The sequence below is a fragment of the Mirounga leonina genome, unplaced genomic scaffold (genome assembly GCF_011800145.1).
Source record: "Mirounga leonina isolate KUSES-001 unplaced genomic scaffold, KU_Mleo_1.0 Mir_151, whole genome shotgun sequence".
NCBI lineage: Eukaryota > Metazoa > Chordata > Mammalia > Carnivora > Phocidae > Mirounga > Mirounga leonina.
This window is the reverse complement of record NW_023270377.1, coordinates 760,580-776,878: the sequence shown is the minus strand read 5'-3', so window position 1 is coordinate 776,878 and position 16,299 is coordinate 760,580. Positions and strand designations below refer to the sequence as shown.

General features: G+C 63.0%; 1 protein-coding gene across 1 annotated transcript in view; it reads left to right on the top strand.

The window, feature by feature from the left end:
- CROCC2 (ciliary rootlet coiled-coil, rootletin family member 2) overlaps positions 1-16,299 on the top strand; it is a 66,205-nt gene that overhangs the window by 7,283 nt on the left and 42,623 nt on the right. Inside the window, exons 2-12 of the mRNA XM_035008318.1 lie at positions 1,700-1,850; positions 2,897-3,045; positions 5,087-5,193; positions 6,570-6,735; positions 11,241-11,344; positions 11,866-12,093; positions 13,199-13,295; positions 13,610-13,816; positions 14,112-14,323; positions 15,983-16,023; positions 16,070-16,127. Coding sequence (XP_034864209.1) covers positions 1,700-1,850; positions 2,897-3,045; positions 5,087-5,193; positions 6,570-6,735; positions 11,241-11,344; positions 11,866-12,093; positions 13,199-13,295; positions 13,610-13,816; positions 14,112-14,323; positions 15,983-16,023; positions 16,070-16,127 — 1,520 coding nt within the window. The remainder of the gene's footprint in view (positions 1-1,699; positions 1,851-2,896; positions 3,046-5,086; positions 5,194-6,569; positions 6,736-11,240; positions 11,345-11,865; positions 12,094-13,198; positions 13,296-13,609; positions 13,817-14,111; positions 14,324-15,982; positions 16,024-16,069; positions 16,128-16,299) is intronic.

The following is a 16,299-nucleotide window of genomic DNA, read 5'->3' as shown; positions in this document are numbered from 1 at the left end:
CCTCCCCCCCACCGCCCCGCCCCCGGAGGCAGGCTGCTCACCTCCCACCCAGAGTAATACTGAAGGGGGTCATGGGGGGGGGGGTGTTGGGGGATGGCGCCTTCCCAAGGCCCCCTGCTGACTCAAATTCAAGCATCACTGTGCGAAGTAAGGCTCCAGCCCGAAGAAGGGCTGGGTCCCAGGTGAACCAGGACTAGGGTTCTCACTCCAGGGGGAGGGCAGTGGAAGTTGGTTCTCGGTCTTTGCTCAGTGACCGTCCAGCACTTGGGCTGCTGTTGGGGATCAGAATGGGGCCTTACCAGGTGTCATGCAGGAACCCAGGTCTCAGGGCGGGGGGGTGACTCTTGGCATTCTGGTCCAGATGGAACATGCCTTGTGTCCAGGGACACCTCAAAGGTGTGTGTGCAGAAGATGCCAGGCTGGGATCTCAGGAAGGAAGAACAGAGAGAACGTACCAGGGCAATGGGGTGCGCAGAACAGGGGTATGCCCAGGAAGCCCTCCACCCCCACCAGCCAGGGGCTGAGTGTCAGAGCCAGGTGGAGCGGTCTGAACCTGGAAAGGCTTCAGGGAGAGCTGGGAGGAAATCAGAGGAGGGAGGGGAAGGCAGTAGGAGGCTGCTCAGTGGTCATCAGGACCCTGGGCTGGGAGGGAGATTTGGGGAGTCACAGAGCAAGGGAGCAGGCTCTGAGGGATCACAGGGAGAGGGATCCTGGGAAGCTACAGGACGGATGAGTTTCAGAAGTCTGGGACTGGGTGGGGGTGTGATGGGAGGACCCCGCTTTGCAGCCCTGGAGAGTCACTGTCTCCAGGATCCCCTGGGAAGCATCCGGTGATCTTGTCACACCAAGCCCTCTCACATCCAGAGTGAAGAATGTCCTTCCCATGGCCACAGTTAGACCCAGCAAGAAGGGCCCTGCCTGGGCCCAGGATTTAGAGGGCACCCCCCGGCCCTCCCCCAGCTCTGCCCACCTCATGATGCAAAGAATCCCCAGGGCAAAAGCAATGTGCCAACTCAGAGCCCAAGACCTCCTGACACCAGTCTCTGTGTATCCAGGACCCTGGGATTTCTTGCCCACTTGCAGGCCTCCTGGGACCTCTCCCATGGCAGGTCAGCTGCTCTGGACGGGCCAGGAAGGAGGGCTGTCCTCACTGCCTTCCCACAGCCCCTCCCGTGGTTCCTGCCCTGCCCTCTCCCAGGGCCCCCTCGTGCCCTTCCTGGTGGACAGGGCGAAGCCCTGAGTAGCTGGCCGTGTCCAAAAAGGGAGGTGGGTGGGTGGGCCTAGACCCTTACAAGTTGTCAATCCCTCCCAGCAACCCCCACTGTGAAAGTGGTGAGACCGTATGCTGCAGGCGGTCGGGACCGGGACCGGAGCAGGGATACCTGCCTCCCGGTGCCTCTGGAGACACCCACCGTGAACACTCAGCCCGGCCCCCACAGAGGTAGAGCAGGGCCAGAGGGCAGGGCACAGTGACCAGCTAGGCTAGGTGTCCTCTGGGTCCCCAGTGCTCAGAGCACCGCCGGGTTACTCTATAGGTAGAGAAACCAAGGCATGTGCTTTGGGTGGTAGCCTCACGCCGTCCTCTGCAGAGCACTTGGCGGCTGGGCCGGGGAGCCCTGTGGTAGCCCCCAGGGACCCCAGGGGGCTCGCTGTCCAGGAGGCTGCTAGCCCCAAGTGTGCCGGGATGGCTGTTTTTCAGAGGCTGGAGGACACCGTCTTGAGTCCCACGGCCAGCAGAGAAGACCGGGCGCTGACTGTACGTGGGGAAGGCCAGCAGGCTCTGCCCACGCCTGTACCTGCCCGAATCCGTGAGATCGTGGCTGGCAGCCTGGGGGACACACCACACCAAGGTGACGGGCGGTGGTAGGGGTGACGATGGAGGTGCGGGGGCACCAGGGGAGGCACAGAGCCATCAGCTGGAGTCCAGCTTACGTGCGTCCCCTGCCCCTGCAGTGTCCCCCTCCGGGTTCCAAGCCCCACCTAGGCTGGCCCCTCCTGTCATCTTGCAGTGTGATGGGCCACCGAACCACGCCCTCCCCGGGGTCACCCACAGGGGTCACGTGTCCAGACCCACAGCATGCTTACCACGAGGCCACAAGGACTGTCCAGCACTGCATTTGTGTTTGTGACACATTTGTGACCAGCTGTCTTGATTTCATCATATTTGTGTTTCATTAGATGAACAAAAATCCTGAAGGTCGATACTCAGGAAGCACAGACACTGAGCAGGCCCCCCGCACCCTGCCCCAGACCTCTGCTCACCCAGCCCACAGGCCCCTTGGGGCAGAGTGCTTTGCAGCTAAGGAACTGGCCCCAGGCTGGGTCCCTGCAGCAGGGCCACCCAACTGGTCAGGCCACTTGGCCCTAGCTAGTGCTGGGGACTCCCTCGTGTGTGGGTCCCGACACCCCTTTCTATAGTAAGGGTCTGTCCAGCCTCCTGAAGGAATCAGTCACTCTCAGAAGGTGTGTGTTAAGGAAGAAGAAAGCCCGCTGTGTACTTAGAAAAGAAACTCGCTATTCTGATGAGATCGGGTTACCCTGACTCAGCAGTTCTCCCTGCTTCACAGGGGGCGGGGGTCCCCAGTGTCCAGGCCACTCCCACACCCTCCGCTCTAATTGGTTTGGGGCTGTGCTGGGGTTAAAGGTGTGGATGAGAGGTAAGGCGTCGGTGGCCCGCCCTCCAACAGGAGCGGGAGGGAGGCCTGGAGCATGAAGTCCACATCCCCCACACCAGGGTCCCGGGTCACAGCTGGACCCTCCTGGAAGAGCGGGGCAGACCAGCAGTGGGAGCCCAGGGACCGGCCCAGAGGCCCACCATGGGGACTGGGTGCCGTGTCTGAGGAGGTGGGGGGCCCTGGCCCGGCCGCCCGGGCTGACGCTGGAACTGCCCCTACAGGGGTGCAGGGGCCGCTGACCGCCTCGGCCCGTGTGCAGGAGGAGAATGAGCTCCTGCAGGACGAGCTGGCCAGGCTGGAGAACCTGCTGGCCCAGGCAGGCACTGAGCAGGACGAGCTGGCCAGCAGGTACCACACGCTCAGTGAGCGGGTAAGCGTGTGCACCGGGCACGTGGCAGGCAGAAGGCTGCAGCCTGGCCTGCGGAGAGGCGGTCACCTGCCGGGACTGGTGGCCAGACAGCTGGGACCATCGTTGAGTCTTAGGACATAGAATGACAGGTGACGTCAGCTACAGCACATCTAAATCCCAAACCACAGACGGGAAAACGGGCTGGAGGGGGAGGGTGAGGATAGGACGGGTGTCCAGGCCCCCTCTCCCTCCTGCAAAGTTCCCCCCAAGGTCTCCCAGCCCAGCTGAAGTGTTGACTTGTGTCCTGCCTGCCCAGGGGCTTTGTGGAGGCAGCCAGGTCAGTACTGAGCCCTCAGCCCCAGCACCTCACTTTTGGGGTCTGCTAAGAATTGGCCCCAACCCTCAGACGGCGCTTGTAGAGACTTGGCTCTGCCCCCTACCCCACACTTTTTCCTGACAGCCGAGGCCAGGGCAGCCCTCAGAGGATAGCTGTGACCCCTGGGTCCTCGGTCCCCAGGGCACCCACAATGCTTTCCGCCGCAGCAAGAGGCCATGTGGTTATAAAGTGTGGGGTTGGGGGGCCTCCTGTTGTTCAGGTGGGGAAACCATGGCAGAAAGCTGAGGAAACTTGCCAGGCCAGATCCTCTTTCCAGGGTCTGCCAGTCCGAGCCCGATGGCTCCTGACGCGGGACTGGGCTGCAGATGCCCAGCTCCCAGTGTGGGGTATTCAGAGCCCTTGTTGTGTCTGGCCCACCCCACCCCTGCTGTCTTCAGAGTCCTCCTTGCACTACGTGGCAGGATAGATGACCCCACTTTCTGGAAGAGAAAACTGAGATTCAGAGCAGCCAGACTTGCCCAGGGCTGTGCTGCCAGTGTTGGAGCTGGGACTGAACCAGGCGCTGGCCCTTTCCCCAGCATGACCAGTGACCCATACCAGCTGCCCGAGGCCCCCAGGATATCCGGGGCTTCCAGGAATCAGCAGCACCACCAGCCCCCACACTAAACACCGGCTCTCACCGCTGCCCCCATCCCTAGTGAGCCCCTCAGGGCAGGACCATGGGGTCATCCTCATCCCCATCAGCTCCAGGAGGACATCAGCGAGCTCGCCTGCCCTCCAGGGCTGTCTGTGTCCTGGGCCCAGTCGTGGGGGTGGGGGACCTTCCTAGCACATGGTGGGGAGATGTTGGGAACCGGTGGTGGGAATAGAAGCCAGAAATCCTGCGGACAGATTAGTAAGCCTCATGAGTCAGAACTGAACTCCCAGACCCCGCAGCTCAGCGCACATGTCAGGCTCCCACGGGCGTCTCAGCCTCCCCCTTGTGCAGGCGCCAGAGGGGCCCGGCCGCCCCCACGTCACCCCGAGCAGATGGGCAGGGCGGGGCAGGGGTCAGGGGGGCCAGTGTGACTGCTCTGTGGTCACCCCCAGCCCCTGCCCTGGCCTCCTGGCTCTCCCGATTTCCCCGTGTCTCAGCCCCCCACCAGCCAGCCTGCTGGGCCTGAGCTCCCCTCCCCAGACACCCCAAGTGTGCTCTGGGTCGGCACAGCCAGGGGCAGCCCCTAGCACCTCCTGTTCCCCTTGGAGCTCTAGGCTCCCCGTCTGCTCAGGCCCCAGCTGGGAGCCAGGAAGGACGCAGGCTCTGAGGCAGGCCTGGTCCAGCTCCGCTCGGAAAACCCCCTCCCCAGCAGGCTTGCCCAGGGTGGAAGTCCACTTGTGGCCGTGGCTGTGGGGGCGGGGTAGCTGGAGGGGCGGGACCCCACACTTGCGCTCTCTCAGCGGGGGTGACCGCAGGCCCGCCCTGCAGTTCAGCCATCCTGCCCTTTATGAAGCAGCCCCGGAGGCCCCCTCCTCAACCAGCCACAGGCACTTGGCCCAGGGTCGGGGGGGAAAAGGCCTGCCCCTCGGCCCCATCCCCATCGTGTGGAGGGGCCTCAGCCTCAGCAGACCCCTGCTGGCGGCCTGAGGGGTGCTCTCTCTCCCACCTCGGGGAGGGCTTTATGCCACAGCTGCCCTGCCTGGCAGGGTCGGGAGCTGCTGGCCAGGTGGGCTGCCATTCCTCCCCAGCTACAGGCCCGTCTGGAGACCACCGAGGCTCGGCTGCGGAGGTCGGAGCTAGAGCACAGCGTGGACCTGGAGGAGGCCCTGGGCCGTCTGGAGGCCGCTGAGCAGAGGTGGGTCGGGACTGATGCGGCAGTCAGGGCTACCGGGAGCTCGGCCGTCACCCCTGGAGGCAGCAGACCCCACTGTGCCTTGGGGCCGTTGGCCAGTCTCTTCCCAAAGTGACTCCAAGTCAAACTTGCCTGGATGCGTTGGCCCCAGGCTTCAGAGGCAGGGGAAAGAGTGGGCAGAGCAGGGTGAGGAGGGGGACCAACAGGCTGTGGTCCTCAGGTGTGGGGTGCAGGTCCCATAGGTCTGGGGGTCTCACCGGCCCTGCGCTCCCGAGCGTGCCACCTCCAGGCCCCAATGCCACCGAGCTGGTGCTCTGGCCAGCGCCGCAGGCAGGCCCCCTGAGCTGACCATGGCCCTTGTTAGCACAGCTGGTCCCGGGGCACCCATGGGTGCTTCCCTCAACCCCACCCTTCTTCATGCTTCGGCCCTGACTCCCAGACCCCTTTGGCTCAGGCCACTCTGACTTCATGGTCAGGGGCTCCTCTGTTCACCAGCGGCCAGCACGTGTCATGCCCTAGCCTCCCCAGTGGTAACCCCAGTTCTCCAGAGTAGCCCCTGACCCCAAGCTCCAGGACACAGTCCCCGGAAGGGAAGGGGCATGTCTCCACACTGCAGGGAGAACAGCCAGGAGGGGTTGAGACCCTGAGCTCGGCTGCGTCTCCAGACCTGGGGGAGGTTAGAACATCTGTGGAGTATTTCCCGTTACTTGCTTCATCCTCAGGGACTCTGGGAACAGAAGGAAAGTGCTGAGAAACATTTCGAAAACCAGTTTTCAAAAACAGCAGGGGCAGGGGTGAGGGGTCACAACCCAAGAGGAGGTGATGCCCAAGTTGAAAGGGGAGCAGAGAAGGTCCCTTTTGCGGCCTCGCAGCCTGGCCAGGAGGGCTAGCTCTCGGAGGGCCGCTCTACCCATCATGGCCAGCTTCAGAGGAGAGAGGACCCCACGGTCACAGGGGGGCTGCCCCCTTCATGGGGTGTGCCGGATGTCCTCTCCCCACTGCCCTGCCCCTTCCTCCCAGGCCCGGTCCCCTCAGCTGCCAGACCCGCCCCTCTCATGCATCTCAGGGCTCACCCCTGAACCTGGGACGGAGCCCGCTGCACTCGTGGGGCCCGGCCGGGGACGCTCCGCATGGGAGGAGGAGGGCGAGCAGGCATCTCAGAGATGGAGTGTGCCAGGGGGCACTCAGATACTGGCCCCAGTTTGGGGAGCCGTGGGTGCCCCATCGCAGGAGGTCAGTGCCGCTTAGCGGTGGCTTGGGGATCTTCACACCCGAGCTGGGCTGGCCGGGCCCAGGAAGCGTGGGGCTTGGCTCTCAGAGCCTTTGGAAGGAGAAGCCCCCTGCCCGTGGTCATGCTGCTGCGGTTTCTGCCCCGCCAGGAGCACCGGTCTCTCGCAGGTGAACACCCTTCTGCGGAAACAGCTGGAGCACATGAAGAAGGCCAACGACAGGCTGGCCGAGGAGCTGGCCAGGAGAGCGGACAGCGTGCTCCACCTTCAGAGCGAGCTGGAGCTGAAGGAGGCACAGCGCTGGACTGAGAGACAGGTGCTTCCCCGCTTTTGCCCACTGGCAGGGGACACCTGTCCTGGTGCTTATGGCCCACGGCAGGGGGGAGGCAGTGGGGGCCGGGAGAGGGTGAATTGGCTCTAGCTGTGGTTCCTCCTGGAGGGCAAGGCCGCCGACCTGCTGCCCCACCATGTTCCCCATCGAGCTGGGCCACAGCAGTCTACAGAGTGGGAGCACCAGGTTAGGGAGGCCCTTCCTTGAGAACAGGCAGGCAGGACCCCAAGATCAGACTTGGAAAGTAGGATGAGGGCCCAGGGTCCTGGCTCTGGCATGGCCTGCCCCATTCTTTTTTTTTTTTTTTTAAGATTTTATTTATTTATTTATTTATTTGAGAGAGAGAGAGAGCACGAGATGGGGGAGGGTCAGAGGGAGAAGCAAACTCCCCGCTGAGCAGGGAGCCTGATGCGGGACTCGATCCCAGGACTCCAGGATCATAACCTGAGCCGAAGGCAGTCGCTTAACCAACTGAGCCACCCAGGTGCCCCGGCCTGCCCCATTCTTGAGAGAGAAGGAGGTCTCTGTAGGCCTGACTCCTGCTCGGGCTGCAGGGGCGGGGGGGCACTCGAAGGAGCCTGGGGCCACACCGTTGCTCCCAGCCCCTGGCCAGCGCCAGCAGGGCCCTCCCAGGCCTTGCCTAATCACAGTCTTCCGAAACCCTAAGCCCTTCAGGGGCTCAGGGCACTGTGCCCTAGGCCGCAGCCCCCGGGGATGGTCGCAAATGGCAAGACCCCTGGCGTGAGCTGGGGGAGATGCTTGGGACACATCACACCCTGCTCCCCTGCCTGGTCCAGGTCTTCCCACAGCTACGCTTGTGGCCACTGAGTGAAAAGAGGCATCCACGCCTCTGCTCTGGTCTGTCCTTGGACACAGGCCCCTGAGAGGGGCACGGCCCGGGGCAAGGCGGGCCTCCGCAGCTGTGGCCATCCCTAAAGGGGGCAGGTGTCCCCACGGCCTTCCTACTGTCCTCTGCCGGCGCCACTGGCAGGATTCTTCCCAGACACCACCTGGAAAATGGCCGCTTCCAGGTGAAAGCAGAGGCCAAGGGCGGCCAGCGTGCCTGGGCCTCAGGCTGACCGCACCCAGACGTGCCTCAGACAAGCCACCTCCCAGGGCCGTCCTGCACTGCCCGCCCAGCGTCAGGCGAAAGGACAGCTGGCTGGGCCCCCGCAAGCCCGGGGCATGGCTGCCACGCGGGACGGCTTGGCCCCTGTGCCCGGCTGTGTGTGGCTGTGATTCGGGGGAGGCCGGGTGGGCCCTCCTGCTGTGAGGAAGCGGAGGGCCCACAGAGGGGGAGTGCCACATTTACACGTGTCACCGAGAGGCTGCGTCTGTCCCTGCAGCGTAGTGGATGATAGCTGGGGGCCTGTTAGAGGCAGCCCACCACCCTGCCCCCGCCTCCTCCTCCTATGGCCGGGCTGTGACTGCCAAGCGGAATGAATGCCCTGGAGGACAGGCCTCTAGTTCAGCTTGGATTGTCTTCATTTCCCCCTTGGCCGTGGAAGGTCTCATGGTCGGCAGGTGCTCTCTCTCAGTACCTTAAAGACCCTTTCGTTGTCCTCCGGCTCTGTGGTCACTGCCAGAAGTCAGTGCCCAGGGCCTTTGATGCTGGTGACTCCCCGCAAGGGTAATCTGTCCTCCCACCTGGCAGCTTTGACGTCGCCGTTCTGCGGTTTTACTAGGATGCGTCTCTGTGCAGATTTCTTTCTGTTTATTCTGCTTCAGACTCATCGGGATGCTGTGTCTTTGTTACTTTTGGAAAGTAGCCCCCACGTCTCCAAGCGTTGCCTGTGCTCATCCTCGCTCCTCCCAACCCCGAGCAGGCCAGCCGCTCTCACGAGCCCCTGAGCCCCCCAGGCTTCTGAACCTGGCATGTCTTCTTTCTGTCACCCTGGTTTGTATTCTAGACAATTTCAAATATACCTACCTGGTCAGCATGTCTGTCTCTGGTGTCCAAGCTCTGTTAAACCTCCCTGCTTTGCTTAAATTCCAAATATTGTGTTTTTCATCTTTAAGAATTCTGGTAGATTCTTTTCCAAATATCTTACTCTTAACTCACATGTTCAAGCCTCTCGTCTACTTGCTGACGCATCCTGAAAATGGTTATGTTCTCCAATGCGTCTGATGTTCCAACGTCTCGAGTTCCTTAAGGTCTGATTCTATTGTTTCTGCTGGCTCTTGATCATAGTGCTCTGTTTCCTTGTGTCTTTAGTGATTTTATTTTTTTATTTTAAACCAAGAACTGTTTATTTTTCTTGGAACTTTGGGAAAGTTCTTCAGAACCTGGAATGGATGTGCTATCTTCCAGAAAGGGTTTTCATTTGCTTCTGACAGGTGCGTAGGGGCTCTGATAGTCTTTGGGGCCACAATGAAGTACGTTTTCAGCTTGAGTTTTTTTTAAGCCACCAGGTTATATGACTTCAGACTGAAAACTACAGGCTGACTTGTGGCCCCATATCCACAGGGAAGATCCTTTTCCTTCCCGTTTTACCACCAGGCTGCTGTCACAGAAGCACAGACCGGGGCTTATGTTATGTTAACATTAATTCTCACAGTTCTAGAGACAGGAAGTCCAAGATCAAGGTGAGAGACTATTCAGTGTGTGGCTAGGGCTGCTTCCTGGGGCCTGGACAGCTCCTTCTCACTATAACTACACACACACACACACGCACACACACACGCACACGCACACACACATGCACGCATGCACCCACACGCACACACACGCGGACAGCTCCTTCTCACTATAAACACACACATGCACACATGCACACGCACACACGCATGCACACACGCGCACGCACACACGCGCACACACGCGCGGACAGCTCCTTCTCACTATAAACACACACATGCACACATGCACACGCACACGCACATGCACACACACGGTGGAGGGGGCGAGGGAGCTCCCCGGGGCCCCTTTATGGAGGGCGCTAACTCCATCACGAGGGTGGAGCCTGAAGACCCCACCTCCAAATCCCATCCCACTGGGGATTAGGTTTCAACATTCAAATTTTAGGGGACACAGACATTCCATCCACGGTACCTCCTTACAGTGTCCTGCAGGCAGGGCTGGTGTGTGCATGCGTGTGTGTGTGGGCACCTGGGGGTTCTGGTCAGTCACAGCTGGCGCCCCTTACTTAGAGAGCAGCTTTGAGACCTCACTCATGAGTGTGGGCAGACTCCCCCTTTGGATGGACCCCAGGTTTTTTTCTCGGTCCCCTGAGCCTGTGGTCAAGGAAACATGCTCAAGTTGCTGAGTGTGGCAAGAGGTTGCCTGTATTCCTCTGGAGTTCCTGACCTCGCTGGTTCCTGGCCTGAGGGCTCCTCCCCACGTCAGCCCGCCCAGCCTTGCATTCCGGAAGCTGTGAAGCCTGGAATCTAATGTAGTTTCATCGTCGTTATTGGGCAGGCCAGGCCAGGCATCTGCTCCTCCAGGAGGCAGGTCTAATCCCTGCTCTTTGATGATCACGATGGGGGTGAGGGGAACGGTGCAAGTATACAGAGGACTCTGGTCCCAGGCACACAGGGGCCTACAGCGAAGTGTTCCTGGGCTCAAGGTGGGGACCTCAGATGTGGGGTCAGGACAGGGGATCGGCAAAGGCTTCATGAAGGAGGGAGGGTGTGTGGGTCTTGAGAGCCGGCAGAAGTGAAGGCACTCTGTCTGAAAGCAGCGTTTGAGAGGCGCCTGGAACAGGCAGGGAGGGCAGATGTTTGGGAGTATGGGGCAGTGCTGGGCCCACGGTGAGCCTGCTGGGGTCGCGGGAGGTCAGCACTCAGGACACAGCCTAGTGCAGGGCCCAGGAGGGTGGCGTGGAGACTCAGGACCCCTGGGCTTCAGCTCAGCTCCCTGAAAGGCTGACACTGCTGGCCACACACAGCCCCGTCCCATTACTGCCCCCAGCTCCGTCCCCTGTCCCTCCCCCACAGTCCTGCAGTGGCCTCCTGCTCCACCATTACTACCCAGTTCACTCTGCCCTGTCTCAGCGGGCGGCTTCTCCACCTTCCCCTCCGTGAGCTCCACATGGTAGAGGCTTCTGTGTCCCTGGCACCTTCAGGGACCAAGCGCCACACCTGGACATGTTAGGGGCTCCCCTAGAGTAAGAGTTGCTCTCTTGGTGCTGGAGGAGGAAGGGAAGCCTCTGGGGGGAGGGGGTGGGGGGCGCACAGTTGCTGAGGGCTGCAGGGAGACGAGGCTGGGTGAGTCCTGGTTCTGGGCAGGACCTGGGTGTGGTCACTTCCCCAGGTCCTTGGGGTGGGGGAGTGAGCACTGCTCCCCAGGAAGCAGGCAATTTGCATTATTTGGGAAGATAAGCCCATGGGAAAGGGGGCTGCAGGACCATAGGTGGTGCTGGGTCTGCTCCCTGCCATGGGAGACAGCCCAGCTTGGCATCCAGAGGAGGGGGCTGTGGAGAGGGTGAGTGGGGTTGTGGGGCTCCTCTCACCTCCCACACCGGAAGCAGACTCAAGCCTCTTGCTTTCAGAGCCAGCGCACACACTCAGGGGGGCCCCAGGACTTCCTCCTCCTGTGGAGACAGGTCACGGCACTCCGCATACAGCTGGCCGAGCTGCGTGCGACCACAGAGAGGTGAGGGCACGGGGTCCACTGGGTTGGCCCCCCAGGTGTGGAGGAACGGACAGGAAAGGCGAGCGATGTGGGAGAAGCACAAACAGACAGAGCAAGGTAGGCAGATGTGCAAGGGGAGAGAAGGCAGTGGGACAGGCCAGTTAGGGGGATGCTGCAGAGGGGGGGATCCGTAGGGCAGAGCCTCAGGGCCCCTCAGATCCCTTTGGCACTTCACACAGGTCTGACCTGGGATCCTTGAGGTACATGTCATGTCAGCACCCCATTCACATAGCAGGAGACTGAGGCTCAGAGGGTCGGTGTCGTGCTGGAAGCAGAGAGCCTGTCCTGGCCGGCCCCAGCTCCCCCTCCCCAGCTGGGATGTGCTGGAGGCTTCTGAGGATGGCAGGGGAGGGGGTCGGCTGTGGGCAGAGAGCAGGGCCCAGGTGACCAGATCCTGCTTCTCCCAGTGGCTCGCAGCCTTCGGGCCTGAAGCCCGTGGACAGTCCTGAGGCTCAGCTGGGGGTGCTGCCCTTGTATCCCAGGGGTCTCACGGACATGCGAGCGGAGGCGGCCAGGACGGCCTGGCGCCTGCAAACGGCCTGCCTGAACCTTGACTCCAACCTGCGTCTGTCAGCCAGCAGCGGGGCCAGTGCCCTGGAGCAGCAGGCCCTGCAGGCTGTGCGGCTGGAGCAGCAGCTACGGGACAAGGTGCAGGAGATGCTCCAGCTGCAGGGCCGCTGGGACGCAGAGAAGGTGGCGCTCCAGGCCAGGTGGGTGCCGGGCGGCAGGCGCAGGCGGGCCGGGAGGCTGGACCTGCCAGCCCTCTGCTCACGTATGTGGTGGCGCTCCTGGCGGCAGAGGGATGGTCCCCAAGATGGTGGGCTCACAAGTCCCTAACCAACCTCCAGAGGCCGAGCGAGAGCGCCCGAACTTTGAGGGTTTCAGGGGACGCTGCAGTGGACGCATTTGGACTGTGTCCTCCTAGCTGGGTCCCAGAAGTGGACTTTTCCGGCCTAGAAGCACATCCCTCCAGAGGTGGGCGCCTGCTTTGAGGTAGCCCGTTTAAGAAGCTGAGGCAGGTGGGGGGCCCAGGTCTACTCCTGGTGCAAATGAGCCTCAGAGCAAGCACACGAGGTTTTGGACGCAGAACCATGTCGGTGGCTCAGAAATCTCGGGAGGGCAGCTTCGGCAGGCAGTGGCGAGACAGCGCCCCAGGGAAGGCCTAACCTGCTGGCCCCGGCGCACAATTCACAGAACCTAGGATCACTCGGCCACAAACACCTGCAAGCTGAGGGGAAGAAACCTGCCCTGCCCTCAGGGGGCCAGCTGAGTCCAACAAACCCCAGAGCAGCCCCAAAGGAGCATGATGGCCCAATGCAGCCTGCAGGGGCTTCACCCCAGGGCCTGCGCCAAAGATGCTGGGGCCTCAGGAAGGGAGACCCAGGTGCCACGGAGGGGAGCCAGGGGTCTTTGAGAAGAAGGTGGCTCCTGGGAAGGAAGGGACAATGACATCACTTGTTAGATTTCGGTGGCTGAGGCGCTCTAGGCAGAGGAAGCAGCTGGACCAACGGCCCTAAGGACAGGGGCAGGGCCTCAGGGGCCACCAGCCATGACGCTGGAGAGCAAGTTGGGGTCAGGGTGGGGGCCTGAAATGCTGAACTCTGATTCTGCACGTTGCTCCAGGGACAGTGGGGGCCACTGAAGTTTCTAGAGCAGGAGAGAAGTGTCTGACCAGGCAAGGGACTAAGGCCCGCTCGGCCAATGCCAGGGTGTGGGCCACAGCACAGGGGGAGTGCATCTTCGGGGCCCCCCCTGCACCCTGGGCTTTGTTCTCTGCTCTGACAACCCTTTCCCCGGCCCCCACCTTTTCTCCAGGGTCTCCAAGCAGACGCTCCTGGTGGAGAAGCTCACAGAGCAAAACTCGAAGAAGGAGGCAACCATCTCTTCCCTCAGAATGCAGATCCAGAAGCTGGTGCGTGGGGCTGCGAGAAGGCGGGCGCAGGGTGGGGGTTCGGCGCCAGCCCTGCTGAGGCATCTGCTCTGGCCACAGCAGTCCCAGCGCACCAGAGGCCAGCTGCTAGCGGGCACCTCGGAGGACGACGCCGAGTCCCTGCAGCACGTTCCCAAGAGCATCCCGGAGGTGCAGGCCCATCTCGGTCCTTCCTGGGGTAACGCGGCAGAGGGGCTAGGATCCTGATGGCTGACCCTCCACAGGATCTGGAAGGGCCCTGCCTGGCCACAGCCCTGAGCTCTCTCCCTCCGTCCCTTCCTCTCTGCACCCTGAAGGTGGCCCGGGCAGATGCCGGGGGCCCAGAGCTGGCATGGGGTGACAGTGCTGGAGCTGAGGAGGCCCGGGGCCCGCTGAGGAGGCCCACGCGCTCTGCGTCCCCCCACCGGGGTGTGTCCCCACCGCGGGCCCGCTCCCCGGACACCCCGGACCCCACACTGCAGGCTGTGCAGACAGCCTTCGGGAGGCGGCGGCTGCAGGAGCAGGTGGGCAGCCACGGGGCTATGCACAGAGGGCCATTAGCCGGCCTGCCCATGGCTTACCCAGGGCCGGACACCCCCCAGGGAGGGAGGCCGGGGTGCCAGCGAGGGGAGCCAAGGGCCTTTGAGAAGGAGGCGGCTCCGGGGAAGGGTCTGGACACAGCCAGTGCATCTTCGGGGCCCCCCGAGCTGCAGCCCCAGGGAGGGGGCTCCGGTCTGCAGTGCAGCTCTGCTGGGGGAGTCTGGTCCAAGGCCCGCCTAGGCCAGAGGGGGCTCACGCTGCACGCCCGCCCCGGGGCAGGAACTGCGCCTGCAGCTGGAGTCCTCACAGGCCATGGCCGCCAGGCTCCGGGAGCAGCTGTCTGAGAGCCAGCAGGAGCTGCAGGCCTCAAGGAGGCTCCTGCAGGAGCGGGTGCGGGAGCAGGTGCAGGAGCGCGAGGACCTCCTGCGCAGGCTACGGACGCAGAGCCGGGAGGCACAGCACTGCAGGGCGACCAGCGAGCTCCTGCGAAGGTGACCGCAGGGCTGAGCGGGGCAGGCCGGGCAGTGCCAGCCGAGGGGCGCTGCCAGCAGGAGAGAGAGCGGGCCCACCTCCAGGACAGAAACTGCTCCTGGCAAGGCCGCCTCCTTTGGCCTCACCTTGTCCCCTCAGCCCCACAGCCCCCTGCCTGCTCTGAGTCTCCTTGCCCTCATCTGCGCCCACCTGGGCTGCCTCTGCCCAGGCTCAGCCTATGCCCTGCCCCCTCCACCTGCATCCCCAAAGTGCAGCCTGGTTCCACCTGCATGCTCTCTCCCTGCTCCCGCCTGACTCCCAGGACTCCTCCCAGGAGTCCTGTCCATCCTTCAGAAATGGTCCGTAAATCCCCAAACTCCCTTCCCTCCACATCCATTGGGGCGGACTGAGAGCCCTCCTGGGCTGTCCTGTGGATCTGGTGGCCTATGGTGCAGTCAGCCATGAGGCTTTCTGGATGCTTCTGTGCACATCTCAGTGCTCTGGGGTCAGTGGGAGTGGGGAAGCACGGAATCTCCCGAGGCCCACAGTCCTGAGTGAGGGGCTACAGGTCCACACCCTGCCTGGGGTGGGATGTGGGGGCCCGCAGGCTCTGACTGGAGGAGCAGGTGCTTCCCAAAGGGGCCAGGAGAGGGAGCAGCAAGGAGGCTGCCTCCCCTCATCCCCCCTGGGGGTGGGGGAACTGTGGCTCCATTGGGGAGGGGGGGCTCCTTCTCTGGGTGACCCGACAGTGCCCTCGGTGCTGAGACCGGGGATCTGAGGAGAAATGAGCCCAACCCTGCCTTGAGAGGCACCCGGAGAACGACCCGGGGAGAGGAGTTCAGCCCGGCGTGGGGCGTGGCACGGAGGGATGGAGGAGGAGGCTGCCTGGAGGCCCAAAGCCTTCCTGTGACGGGGGAGGGGGGCCTCCCAGGGGCCAACAGGTGCAGAGTGGGGGGAGTGCAGAGCCACGCATGAGCAGGGTGAGGCTGGTGGGGGCCATCCCTCCACAGAGCAGAGGGCAGTGGGGGGAGGCAGGCTGCAGCGCCCGGGACAGGTGGGCCGGCCCGGGTGGGCCCCTCAGCGTTTGAGGAGGAAAGGCCAGATCCCACGGGCCTTTGGCAAAGGGAGGCTTCAGGACTGGGCGCTCCAGGGGCCAGGACCCGATGGGGAGCCGCTGAGGTCCAGATTCCTGGCTGAGGGGTGGCATGCAGAGAGGCCTCTGGAGTGGGTCAGCCCGTGAGCATGGCTTTGCACAAGGGTGCTGCACCTCAAGGGCCCGGGGTCCCTGTCAGAGCGAGCTGAGCAGGGTGCCGGCAGAGGAGGGGCCCTGTCCTTCCCACTGAGTTCTGCAAGGACTAGCTGAGCTTGGCCTGTGGGTGCCAGAGGGCTGAGCATGGGACACACCAGGGAGCAAGACCCTCGAGTGCTTTCGGGGCTCACAGAAGCCATCGGGAGGGGATCGGCCTGCTGGGGCCAGAGGTGGCTGGGTGTCTCCTGTCCCCCACCACGCTTCCCCAGGATGCTGCCCCAAGTGGCCCCCTGGCCTGGCACCCCCCCCTTGCCCTGCCCACGCTCCCGGCACTGGGCCAAGATCTGACTCTACCCAGGGTGTGTCCCTCGGCTCCCCTTCCCGGGACCCAGTCCTGGGGCTGCCCCAACCTCCACCCCCCTGTCCCCAGCAAGAAAAAGGCTCTGGAGACTGTGGCGGAGGGGATGAGGGGCAAGGCGGCCGTCTGAAACGGCTGGAGGCCACGAACCGTGGGCAGAGCAGAAGGAAGAGCTGGCACAGCAGGGCAAGTGGGGCCGCAGGGAGCTGGGGACCAGGTGCGCTGGGCAGACGGGCTGCCACGCCTCTCAGCCCCCATGTCCCCAGCTACACACAGGGCCACGTCATTACCGGGCTCTTCTCCGGGAGTAGGGGTGCGTGATGGGACAGCAGGGGCAAAGGGTTCTCCAGAATCCCCCAGCCTGGGCTGTCACCCCCGCGCCCACACCC